Source organism: Schistocerca gregaria, chromosome 8 (assembly GCF_023897955.1).
Source record: "Schistocerca gregaria isolate iqSchGreg1 chromosome 8, iqSchGreg1.2, whole genome shotgun sequence".
In the NCBI taxonomy this organism is placed as follows: Eukaryota; Metazoa; Arthropoda; class Insecta; order Orthoptera; family Acrididae; genus Schistocerca; species Schistocerca gregaria.
The window spans coordinates 454,605,372-454,619,693 of record NC_064927.1 but is presented as its reverse complement, the minus strand read 5'-3'; the positions used below and the strand labels follow the sequence as shown (position 1 = coordinate 454,619,693).

At 35.7% G+C, this 14,322-nt stretch overlaps 1 protein-coding gene across 1 annotated transcript in view; it reads right to left on the bottom strand.

The window, feature by feature from the left end:
* The window catches only part of LOC126284167 (merlin), a 163,067-nt gene that overhangs the window by 37,818 nt on the left and 110,927 nt on the right, over positions 1-14,322 (bottom strand). The window contains exon 10 of the mRNA XM_049982899.1: positions 12,236-12,528. Coding sequence (XP_049838856.1) covers positions 12,236-12,528 — 293 coding nt within the window. The remainder of the gene's footprint in view (positions 1-12,235; positions 12,529-14,322) is intronic.

The following is a 14,322-nucleotide window of genomic DNA, read 5'->3' as shown; positions in this document are numbered from 1 at the left end:
AACATGGAAAGGACAGATTGTTACTCAGCACATAGAGGTGATGTTAAGTCAGAGACTAGCACAATGGGAAAGAATGCTAGAAATATTACAGTTTTCGGATGTAGTCTCCTTCAGAAATTGAAAACTAACTTACTTTCACAATGCCTACTGTTGGAGTTGTGCTTGTGTGAATATGTTGGATTCTCTACTTTTGAAGGAGGACTTTGTTCAAAAGCTGAAATATTTCTAGCATTCTTTTTCACTGTGCCTGTCTGTGATTCAGTGTCTCCTCTATTAGACATTAAAAATATATATTTGTTATTAATCCGAATCAATCAATAAAATGCCTTTGCTTGTCAGTGACAAAGCTATCGCAATAATGTAAATAATAATCATCTTACTGTATGATTAGAAACACCTCTTACAGTTTTAAAATGAACATGACCACAATATCATGTCTTAAATAGATGTAATTACCAATAACATTGTGGCTCAAGTTCTTACTTATATGCAGCTGACTGTCATTATCTCAATTCTGTGAGTTACAGTAGTATGAGCTCATTTTTTTCTGTCTCAGTTGAAGAGTAGGAGAATGGAAGAACATTAGATATCAAGTTACAGCAATTAAAATAAAATAAACACTTACCACCATGGTGGAAATGAAGTTTCTTTTACTCTCTCAGCTGTTACATACAACAGTTTCTGGACGACACATCACATCATACACATACATCCCTTGTAATGATAAAGGACAATGGGTTTACTTGTCTAATGGCACTTCAAATATTTTCAGTGATTTACTCCATTTGTAAAATGAATATGTGTGTGTGTGTGTGTGTGTGTGTGGTGTGTGTGTGTGGGGGGGGGGGGGGGGGGGGGGAGGGAGAGAGAGAGAGGAGAGAAATTTAGTAATTTATATGGTAAATAGAAATTACAAGTTATACAGTAAATAGGGATTACAGGGACAAAACAAATTGTATGTCACTACTCACAAGAAAAGAAACAAAAAATGTGCTGCCACTGATGTGAAGATATCTGTACATTGCTGAAAACAGGTTTTAAAGTGAGGCCACATGTAGCTACACAGTGCAATCCCTGCCTAAGGCTGTCTCTTTGTGAAGAGGTCTGGTAAACAGAAGAACATAATGGTGATCGATTATTATAAAAATTGACTACAAAATGTTTCCCAAGCAAGAAACTGGCTCAAAACAATGGTTGTATATTTATGGAAAAATGATCTAATGATGCAATCAAATTTTTTTCTCTGCAAGTTTTGTTTAGAATCCTCAAAAGTTACAAAAGCAGTAACCAAGTGTTTGCAAGTGAGATTAACACATGCACTTGTAGGTGTGTTTTATAAGTAAGAGTCCCTTTTTTTAAATATGACTGCTATAGCACTGGAGTCAGCCCACGTGCACTAAGTACCAGCATGTTCTGGCTAATTAGTGACTCGATAATGGAATCATCTATCGGAGCTTATGTTTATTTGTGCTCATTTAAAGTGCCTCAGTTAACTCAAAATCTCACCACATGTGAAATATGTGCAATCATCATCTCCTGTGTGCAATATCAAAGTGGTCAAAATTCACCAACATATTAGTGAAGTTTATGAAGATATGGAATACTAAGAAAATGGGTTTGCCTCTTTAAAGATGGCTGTTCTGAAATACATGATGAAGTGCTAAGTGGGTTACCATCTCAAACCACCATATGCTTGGTGCAAAAATTTTATCCAGAATTTCAACAAAACAGATGCTTTACAATTTTGTTCTTATCTAAAGAGTATTCTAAAGTTTCAAGTAGTGTATTTTATGAAATTCTTACGTATGGTTTACCTCAGAGCAGACAAGAAATGAGCATCAGTGAACTGGAATATTCTCTGGTATAAAAGCTAGGCGAGTGAACTGCATTCTGTCATGTTCGGTTCACATTCGCTACCATTCAAATGTGTTCCACTGGTTGTTGGCCTTTTAGTGAACCTTCAATGGAAATTCACGTCCTCTCCACTTAGTGCTAGCAGTACACAAATGCTTTCATCTGCTGTGTTGTCTATTTCTGTTGTTGACACATCTTGCATTAGTGCTGAAGTAGTCTGAAGAGAACGTAATTTTGTTGGTAGAGGAATAGAGATATTGTAGGTGCTTCTGGAATCCAAGATATTCACAGCAAAAATGCTAAAGGAAAAGAAATATGATTGGCAGAAAATTGCCAAAACACTAAAAGGTCCAACTGGACATGTGAGAAAGACGATAAATTCATTAAATGTTTGCATCAGGTGGGAGCGAAGTGAATAAGCGCAACCTTTGTGTATTTTTTTAATAAAAGTGAAAAGCACAATAAATTTCCTTGAAAGAAAGCAAGTGCATATCTGTGTCTGTTATGCTGAATAAAATTAAAAATATACTAAAGATCGGATTATTCTCTCTCCTTATGTTCAGGGTAACTGTAATTACATGACAGATGTATCACTGTTACATTAGAGATTTTTGATTATAAACAAAAATAGTTTACGTGGGATCAAGCCTTCTACCCTCTAACAAATTATACAGTGCATTTTATCAAGAAGCCTGTGAGACAAGTCATAAGTACATTTCACATTTCATTAACAACATTTTATTGACTGTCTTCCTTATACAAAATACTAATGAGTCCAGTGGTACTTCACAATTGCAAAATATGAATGGGAATTGGAGAAACATCCTAATCTCCTCCTCCCTAACTCTGTCCATCACCTCCTCCCTCTTTCCCTGTCCATCTCCTCCTCTTACTCCCCCCCCCCCCCTCTCTGTTCATCTCATTCCTCCTTTTCTACATCCACTTCCCCTCTCCCCTTTCTGTCCGTTTCCTCTTCCCCCATCTCTCTGACTTTGAGCCTTGTTTATTGTTATTGCAAATGAAACCTAAACTGGGAATTAAAAGTAACTTAAAGTGAATAGCTACATCCGTTGGGATTATTGGTATATACTGTGTCTGAGAGAGATGGCTCCTGCTGATGGATCAGTGAGGATGGTAACTTCAATGACAGATTTCAGTTAGTTTTAATCTACAAATGGGTTGGATTACATAGTTAGCTACAAGCACAACTTCCCTGTTTTCTGTTACAACTGACATTGAGAAAGAAAACAAAATAGTGCATTATTGTGTGTATAATTTTGTGTAAAATTGTATATAAAGAGGATGAATATACAGGGTGAGTCACAAGCTATTGCCACCAAGAATAACTCCAAAAAAGTATGATAGTAGCTGAAAAGTTTATGGGACAAAAGTTGCATGGGACAACAGAGGCCATATATATGACTCTGGTTTTTTGTTGCTAGGTGGAGTTGCTTCAGAGACATGCAGGTCAACTTTGTTTTCTTAAATGGGATGCTATAGTTTGGTACTTATTTTTTGATAGTGGCTATTGAGACAAATCCAATGATGTGTAACATTAATGTCTTTGAAGGTCAATAAAGGTCACAAAGGTGGCATGAACACCCATTTACAGAAGCTGTTCGAAGTGATGACCATTGGTATAAATGCAGTGCTGCAATCTTCTTATCATGGATTGAGTGGTATTACTTATCACATTGGCACTTATTGAAGCACATGTTCTGACAACTCTCTCTCTCATATCTTCAGGTGTAGTTGGAACGTCTTTATAAATAATGTCTTTTACGAATCCCCAGAAGAAAAAAATCCAGAGGCTTCAAGTCTGGCGAACGAGCCAGCCACAACACATCTCCTCCGTGTCCAATCCAATGATTTGGGAATTGTCTCTGCAACTCATTTCTAGCCATCAGCAAAAAATATGCTGGACACCCATCATGTTGATACCACATTCTGTTCCTTGTTCCTAAAGTTTTTCCTTCCAATAACGGATCTAATGTTTCTTGCAGGTATGTGGTGAACTTTCTACCATTAAGATTTCCTTCAATGAAATAGAGGCCTATAATTCTGTCCTCCAGAATCCCACACCAACATTCACCGACCACAGTTTTTGGTGTGCAACTTGCCACAGCCATCATGGATTTTCAGTTGCCCAATAATGCATGTTACGTACATTAACATTTCCATGGTTCGTGAATGTAGCCTCATCAGTAAAATTAGTAAATGTGTTATCCCTCAGAATCTGAAGTTTAGCCCATCGGCAGGATTCAGTGCGATACATACTGTCCGTACCAGTTAATTCTTGGTGGAGACTGATATGGTAAGGATGATATTTATGGCAACGCAAAACATGAACAACATTACTCTGGCTCAGCCAGATTAATTTGCAACCTGATGCGAACTAACACAAGGATATCAAACCACAGTGGCAAGAGTACCAATTTCCGTTTCGTTGTTAGCAACTTTCCTTTGCCTGATATGTTTCTAATGCATTAAAGATCCAGTTGTTCTCAGTTTATCATACACGTATTTAAATGTATGACATGTAGGATGCGTATGTTGAGGATATCTTTGAGCATATCAACTTGTTCTTTGAAGGAATATATGATTCACATTTGCTTGATTCAATGGTACTAGCCATACTGTTCCTATTAGTGTTGTATTGCGAAGCCATTGAATGGTGTTTAAATGTCAATGGCACGTTAGATGGATAAGCCGTATTTGACGAATATTTACTATTGAACGATATACGAGAGAGAATTGTCAGAGCATGTGCTTCGATAAGTACCGAAGTGATAAGGAACACCACTCAATACATGGTACGAAGATTGCAGCACTGCATTGATACCAATGGTCATCACCTTGAAAACCTTCTGTCAACGGATGTACATGCCACCTTTTTGACCTTCAAAGACCTTACTGTGACACATCATTGGATTCTTGTCGATAGCTGCGATCAGAAAATAAGTACGAAACTACAGCATACCATTAAAAAAAAAAAAAAAAAAAAATTGACCTTCATATATCTGACGCGACCCCATCTAGCAACAACAAACCAACGTCATATCATGGCCCCCGTTGACCCATGCAACATTTGTCCCACAAACTTTTCTACTAATATCATACTTTCAGAGTTATTCTAGGTGGCAATATTAGTGACTCACCCTGTATATGATAGAAGCGATTTGTCTAATAATTTTAATGCCCTTCTATCATAGTTGAAACTGGCTGTAAGAAAGAAAGTGAAACCACATATTTTCTTTGCACAGCTTAAAATTTTCTTTCTCGCAGGTGGTTTTAACAGGAAACCTGTACATTGTTCTTTTAAAAAAAAAATAGTCTACATCCACCTCAGTTTAGAGTATCATGTAAAAATCTGGAGTAAATCGGTCACAAACGTTGCTAACAACGTTTCCCCTTTGTATTATATAGCCTATGTCTGTCCAAACGATGTTAAAGTTGTGTAAAAATTTCATGTAAATCTGCCAAAAACCTTTTAAGTTTTTTGGAAACAACATTAAACAACAACCTGTCTTTATATAGTAGTACAGATAATAAAACCTTTGAAGTGGTTCACATACATCACTGCAGACATCAGAAACTATCAGAGATACAGCAGCTATTGAAATGTGAAACCGTCATTAATGTAAATTTCTACAATTGCTAATGCTCAGTGTTCTTCAGCTTATATTAGTCTTTAGTAGTTAGTATTCTGCTTGTAAATGCCCTTCTCAAACTTCATCAGAAGCCTGCAAAAAATGTCATGTGACACATATGAAGCTTTAGAATAATGCTAGGAAAAAATTAAGCTGCAATTGTGTTAAGTGCACTACTTCCACATAATTCACACTTATGTACAAATTCAAAAGCCTATATTATTCTTTTCCATTTTGTTTACCTCATCAAAAACATCTCTCTCGCCATGCAGAATAATCCTCTCTGAGTACTAGAGTTTTTCATTGTGCCTCTAATTATACACATTATACCTTGTGTGCTGATTATTAGTGCCAAAAAACACACACAATATTCATTGGCTATGCTTGTTATATATATTTTTTTCTATTCTCTCCAATATAAACACTTGTTCACAGATACCTGCGAATGGTAGCGTAAACTGGCAAATTTTTTGCGAATGCTCGTTCACTTTTATTTGCTATTATTCAGTCCAGTGTAAAGAACTACCAGTACTCATAAGGAAAAAACTATTCTGCAGAGGTTGGAAATTCAAATGGCATACATTTCTTAGGACTGGAATTCAGATGATGGCTACTCATTATAAGTGCCTTAATACTGCTGGAAATTGTTTAAAAAGTATGTTAAGAAATAGGCTTTCATGTAATAATAAAATAGTTTTAAAATGTACTTGTGCTTGTTTAATGTAAAGATGATTCTTATTAAAAAAAAAAAAAAAAACATACTTTTGAATATTGTTTGCGTCTTGACTTATTACTTTCAGACCCTCTGTAATTTGTCTTGCCAATTTTACATTATCTTCATCTGTTTCAGTGAATGCACTCTTCATCACAATGCAGTTATAATTAATCAGATTTCTAACTGTATGAAATTATCAGTGTTTCTTTCTTTTATGGTATAAAAGCCAGATCATGATTTAGCAAGCTTATATAATTCATGTTTGGTTCAGGTTTCTCTTTCAGTTTTAGCGTTTTATGAATGCACGTGTGTTCAAATTAATTTAACTATTAATTTAACTATTTCTCCAGGATGACTTTTCATTCTCATTTTGTCTTCTCTGTTTACGTACTATAAAGTAACAATACTTAATTAAAATATAGTTTTATTTCTATCTGTGGCACACAACATACATATAACTGAACATAGAACACTTCGTGTACATGAAGACAATTTTAACACACTTTTTAAATGTTTGCAATACTGAACCATGACACAACTCTCAAAAAGCCAGTTTGAAAAAATATAAATGACTTTGCAAATGCTACTGTAAAATTGTTTGAGGGAATGCACCTCATCATATAAACTTTACAAAACAGAGTGAAGACAAAAGCAGCTTTCCATCTACACACAATGTGTAGAAGATGAACCGCGATGTTGCAGCAAACACATAAGGGGAAGAAGCGACCATTTTGTTTAAATATTTTTCATGCCTGAGAAGCAGTCACTATGTGCAACTACAGCAGCAACAGCACTAGCCATACACCTACAGCTTTCAAATTTTGCAATCAGAATAATAACACACACAGCTGAACAACAAACAGCAGAACAGAAACCATGCAATGGTTTAATATGGATCAGGGTTACAGTGGAATGGGTACACACAGAAATCTACTCATACACTAAATGTTGTGAAGCAAGTAAATGGAGAGGATGATTTATTAGATTTTTATTTAGCACAGACAGGCATGAAAACATGTAAAAACAAGCAAATGCTAAAAGAATAAATGGACAGCAACTTACGAAATAAGCGGCATTAAAAATGTCTATTTAATATATGTACATATTTGATTAAAGCTGTATCAATAAACATCATGAACATATACTACAATTGCTTACAGTTGTTCCTGGTATATTACTGTAGTCATTGTCACCAATGGTTCTACATTCATAATGCAAGAGTTTTTTATGAAACAAATCACTAATTTTAAAACAGCTCGTGAGACATGCAAGCTACATTACATGTGGTTTTTTGTTCTTTTCTTTTTAAATTTTTTTTTTTTTTTTTTTAAAAAAAAAAAGGATATGAGAGGATGATGGGTTGTGAGAAATTGGCTGCATACCTATTTCCTCATAAAGTAAAGCAGCACTTATGGGCTTCAGGAAAAAAAGTGCTTTTCATCTTTTTAAAACAAAGAAGATTAATTTTACAGAATAAGTCCAGTGTTCATTCTGCTGCATTCTGTGCTTGATAAACCTCTGAAGAAACAGAGGAAGTTTCAAATTTACCATCTGACTGGCAGTCACTTCATAAGAGAACATGCAATAACTTAGATAAGAAGAGGGATGGAATTACCCAAGACCTTAAGAAAACATTCTGGCATTCACTTGAAGTAACTTTGAGAAATCATTAAAATCAGGACAGCCAGAGAGGAATACATTTGAAGATTTATACTCAGACAAGCATTAATTATCGATGAATGCCCTTATAATTATTTTAAAGAATGTGTATTCATGAAGTGCATAACTCAATTTAGAGTACAAAATTCATTGAGCAGGTTATGTAAACTTACATTTTTAGGTCAGCATCAGCCTCACCTAATTGAGAAAAGTACAACTGCATAAACATAAGAGCTATTCCAAGAGCAACTTGACAGATGCTCTAACCCAAATGTTGAGAACAAAAGGATGACATCATAAGTAGAAGACTGGTCCATACTTGAAGAAAGAGTTCTCCAAGAAAAGCAATCTAATTACATGAAACTTAAACTTAGAATGGAGGATGAAGTTTCTGAAAGATACTGATTGAGACATAGCAGTGTATGCAAGTGAAATAGGATCAGGGAATAACCCAAAAAAAGAAGAAATTGGATGATTTGGAAAGCGATGCTAAAGAGTGACACACAAAGACATTATGTAAATAAGTAGCGATTGAAAGTAAGATAGAACAGACAACATGTGGAAGCATACTCGACTAGATGTTCTGGTAATAATGGGAGATGTAAGGGGCATCGAAAACAGTAGATATTGATTAGAGTTTTATGTGAAATACAGAGATTATTGTGCAACGAAATGAAAGCCTGTACAAAACTAAAATGTTTGAAAGACTGATTTAGAAAAAGAAACTGAAGTTACAGTATCTGACTACAGAGGTTAAGTGCCTACCAGCTTTTGGTTAATGTATGACAACACCAAAGGTGTTTTTCTGAATGAATGAAGCATACATTCAACAAGGTAGTAGCCACACAGCCAATTCAGCTCTATTGTTCAGAAATCTTTTTCTACAATGTGAGTTTTCATACATTTCTATCATCTTGTACCATAGACGATGGCATTAATTAGATCAAATTCCTTGATCAGAAGTTATGTCTCTCATTAAAAGGTAAATATTCCATCTCCAGAAACACTGATGGCAAATTGAAAATAGTTTAAATTTGTTAGAACTTGTTCTTTCTACAAAATTCAAATTTAGTGATGACAGCAGTGTAAAAACATGCCACACACATAGAACAAGTGCTTACACATGCGGTTGTTCAACATCACTAATAATTTGTAAATGGATACTATCTGTAAAGTATATTTAAAAGCAAAAGCTAAAATGGCCAACTGAATTACAAACCTTAAGACAATCATTTCAAAAAATAAGTTTTGTTTGTCACAGGGCAATGAGCAAGCAAATTTAGGTTGTTCCTATGGTACATTTGGTCAGCAGCTGTGCTGAGGTATTGCTTTTGTCATTTGATAGGCATGTCTTTACAGAATAATTACATTTTAGTCAAGGAAAAAAATATACATCACATTACTTCAATTCATGTAATGCAAACCAATTTAATGTTAACAATTTTTTCATGTAACACAGTCAAAACATTATGATCTTTTCTAGAAATTATTTTTTTAAGGTAAATCAAATTTGTCACTATAGTTTGGAAGTCTATTATTTCACTAGTTTTAATGTGGAATGTGCACTTTACTAAAGGAACCAGAAATTTTCGAATGAAAATTTTAATTTATATGTTATAACTGTACCAATGAGCAGATATATAATTTATATTTCAGAAATTATATATCTGTACATTGTACAAATGAAAGTAAGCATGATGAAATGCAGGAGCAATAACAGAAAAAGCTACAACAAATAAACAATACATGGACACAGCAAACATAGGTATTCATTTCTCATGCAAGATCTCCGAGAATATGGGGAACACACAAAACCAACTCATACTCTGCAGCTACTTCAATCAATCTTGATCAAATACAATAACGTGAAACACAGGGAACATCATTTTGCAATTATTCCCAGACAAGACATTGATGTTTTGCATAGCTGATTCTCTGCAATCTGTGTTTATGAAGCTAATTTTTATTTTATATTTCATTTTATAAAACTTTAATTTAACATAAAATCCTACATAACTTATTAAACAATCTCACAAAATTTTTATTATGTGGCAACTAGACTATTAAAGTAATATTCAATAAAGATATTAACTTTCCATTCCATGGAAAAATATGCATGCATAACAAATCAGGGTTTCAAAATATGCCAATTTAGATCTTTCTTGAAGGATTTCTGGCATCCTCCCTTTCTCCCCATTGTATCTTCCTGATTGAATATTATTAAAAGTATAGATTACTATTCACCAAATAGTGCAGAAGTTGAGTCGCACACACACACACATGTGCAGGTGCACATACGTGTGTGTGTGTGTGTGTGTGTGTGTGTGTGTGTGTGTGTGTGTGTGTGTGCGCGCGCCCTTTTTGGCTGAATGCTTACTTGTTTGACCGTCTTTTTCTTGTGACTATCTGGGTGATTCAACATCTCTGCTACACGGTGAGTAGCAATCTACCCTTTTCAAAAGATTGTCATTATTCTGTCCTGGATTTTCCACTGTTTCATCAATAATGGTCTTAACATACAGGCTGTTTCCGGAGGAACAGTAAATACTGTAGGAGGTGATAGTACATACTAGTTGAACAAATACATCAAATGATATGTTCCCCTTCTCAGCACTATGTCCTTAAATACAATATGATAGTATTAAGATGCATATTACCATCTCTTCATGTTATGTCTGTGCTGTCATTTTCCATTTACCATTGTATTCTTCAACAGTGTGATAATTATGAAATCTCTATCACAATCTGATTAACAGTTCATGGCAGAATGAGGTATAAGAGTAACATCTCAGAGAGAAGACAATAACTTGGTGCTTAAGCAATGAAGTTTTGGATCTCTGTCTTCTGTGATAAAGGTGACTATTTTCATTTCAATAATATTCATCTTAATTTTAGTACATATTTGTACACAAACCTTAAATCGACTATATCACTTACTATTGAGTTTAAGCTCGTCATTTGTCAACACTGGTTTCTATGTGAACTACACTGAAAACTATGTAACTGCTTACAATAGAGACAAAAATAATAATTACATTAAAACTAAAGTAAAACTTGTATGTAACATGTGTCTCTTTGTACTTTGTCAGGAGGTTCTCTAAATGTAAATGTTAATAATAAATATGGAAACAGATTTTCCTGCAGTTCTCAAAGACTGCATGTTTGCTTTTTGCTTTCTAGTTACAATTAATGTACTGCGGACACACAGGCACTTTACGACAAGAGCTAAAAAAAATTTGCAACTAAACTTGTTACAAATAAAAGCTCTCTTGTTCTACACGTACCTCAAAAAACGTCACTTGGCATACATCAGAACGAAGTATTTGTGGTATTCTGAAAATGGATGTAACTGCCTGCACAAAGCTGAGAGGAATCTTCTATGACAGCAGAATTGATGACTAACACAACTGAAACATTTTCTTTAGAGTTTTAGTTTTTTTTACCTCTACGGTCTTCACTTCACTATACTGTACTTAGTGTCCACTTAGCTCTAGGCAACACTATTGTTTCCCAACATAACTGCTTGTCCTATATTCATAGGACACTTCTTATGGTTTGGCAGTTCACCAGTTGGATCTGTATTTGCACACTGAACATAAAAATTTATTCCATATTAATTGATGGAATGTATCTGCTACTCTTTCACAACTTTTATAGACACTGTGCAGCCTACTGAATGATATGACCGATAACAAGTAAACTGTAAAAATTCTGTTAATGTAAAACATGTCCGAATAGTTGCCCAACATCCCTTGAGGGTTAAACTATGGTATTCATTCTGATTTATTTGAAAGTACCCTGAAGTACAATTTCATTGCAAATTAGTAGCAAGACCAATAATAAGTTAATAAATCTGTCAACAAAGAAAATCAAGTAAAATGTAATGTTTTTTTCTCACTTAATGGTTACATCGCTAACAAACAATGGCAACATAAATGTAAGATGCAAGCTACACAGAGCACGTCCACTACATTCAAGACAACAGTACTCATTTATTCCTGAACAACATCACACCTTTGCTTCTTTGGTACTTCTGAATAAAAAAGACTTTGGAAGTAAGACAGTAAGGATGCAGATAATTTAAATGCAACTAGAAAGCAACTAATGGCACACATCCACAGCACACAATCTGGCACTGCCACCTCACACCACCAAACATTTGAATAGCACCCAAGTTTTAACACGTATTGTGAAGCAAAAGTGTTCTCGATATTTGTGGCCACAACAATCTACCAGCGACACAAAATCAAGCAAGCAGTGCAACAAAGCAAGCAACCAGTGCATTTACAAGTGCGTGCTGACAATTACAGAATCACAGTGCGAGCCACATGCAGATGCCGGCTGTGCACCTACACACCTCTCTTTCTCGATCTCGAGCGACAGCTGTTCCACATCACCATCTGCCATCAAATCGTAGGCATTCAGGTCGTGCGGGGTAGCTGTCAGAACAGTGCCGACACCGACGGATGCGACTGCAGCGGCAGTGGCATCTGCGAGCTGGAGAGCTCTGAGGTCGGCTTGCAGCTCCGATGGCAGGACCTGCCCCCCTGCTGGGTACAGAGGAGGAACGGCAGTAGGTGGGGGAAGCACTGCCAGGAGACCACCGCCACCATCCATTCCGACACCAGTCTGCGATGACAGCGGTTGCAGCTGCATAGCAATGATAGAATTTGATGTTTTTGTTGTAAAGTACAATATTTCAACACAAATTATCAATTACTGATAATATAATGTAATTGGGAGGATAAAAAATCTACTCACCAAGTGGTGATAGAAGGAAACACATACAAGGTATTAAGGGGTGATTGTTATCCAAATACTGGTTTGATGCAGCTCTCCATGCTACTTTATCCTGTTCATCTCCAAATAACTACAGTAACCTACATCCTTCTGAATCTGCTTACTGTATTCATCTCTTGGTCTCCTCCTATAATTTTTACCCTCCATGCTTCCCTACACAACTAAATTTGTGATCCATTCATGCCTCATAATGTGTCATACCAACCGATCCCTCCTTCTAGTCAAGTAGTACCACAAAATCCTCTTCTCCTCAATTCTATTCAATACCGCCTCATTAGTTACATGATCCACCCATCTAATCTTTGGGATTCTTCTGTAACACCACATTTCAAAAGCTTATATTCTCTTCCCGTCTAAATTGTTTGTCATCCATGTTTCACTCCCATAAATGGCTACACTCCATGCAGATACTTTCAGAGAAATACTTCCAGACACTTAAATCTCTACTTGATGTTAATAAATTTCTCTTTGTTAGAAATGCTTTTCTTGTCATAGCAAATCTACATTTTAAATTCTCTTTACTTTGATCATCATCAGTTATTTTGCTGCCCAAATAGCTAAACTCATCTAAAACTAAGTGTCTCATTTCCTAATCTAATTTACTCAGCATCACCTGATTTAATTCGACTACATTACATTATCCTTGTTTTGCTTTTATTGATGTCCATCGCATATTCCCCTTTCGAGACATTGTCCATTTCACTCATTTGCTTTCCCAAGTCCTTTGCTGTCTCTGAGTCCATTCTCAACCACTGTTTCCCTTTAATGCCCCTTGACTCTTATAACTGCCTCTGTTTTCTGTACAAATTTTAAGTAGCCTTTTGCTCCCTTTATTTTACCCATGCCCCCTTCAGAATTTGAAGAAGAGTATTGTAGTCAACATTGTTAAAAGCTTTCTTTAAGTCTAAAAATGCTATAAATGTTGGTTTAGTATTCCTTAAACTACCTTCTATGAGAAGTCGAAGGGTCAATATTGCCTTATGTGTTCCTACATTTCTATGGAAACCAAACTGATCTTCCCCGAGGTTGGCTTCTACCAGTTTCTCCATTTGTCCGTAAAGAATGTGTGTTAGTATTTTGCAACTGTGACTTACCGATAGTTCGGTAATTTTCACACCTGTCAGCACCTGCTTTCTTTGGAATTGAAATTACTATAAGGTGTACAACTTTGTTTCCACTGTTTTTCCCCAACATTTGAGCCTTTAATGAAACAAATTGGTAACACATGTATCATTCAATGTTCTACTTTTTCCCCATCTTTCGAGCAGTGTACAAATCTGACGTTGAAAAAATTGTTCATCTCTTGAAGTGATTCACGAATCAATCCAATTTGTGACTTTTTCATGAGATCGGAAGTGTTGGTCAGCCAGGCCATGCGCCACTGATCTAAAAAGGTGATAGAGGGAGCAATGTCTGGAGAATACGGTGGGTGGGGTAGGACTTCCCATTTTAATGTTTCCAAGTACGCTTTGACCTCTTTTTGCAGAATCACTTTATCGTGCCTCTCACTGTATTGCAGCCATTTGTCTTTTAATGCTCTGCTCAAATGCATTAATTGTGTTCGATAATGAGCATCTGTGATTGTTTCACTTTGTTTTAACACCTCATAGTACACGACACCAAGCTGGTCCCACCAAATGCAGA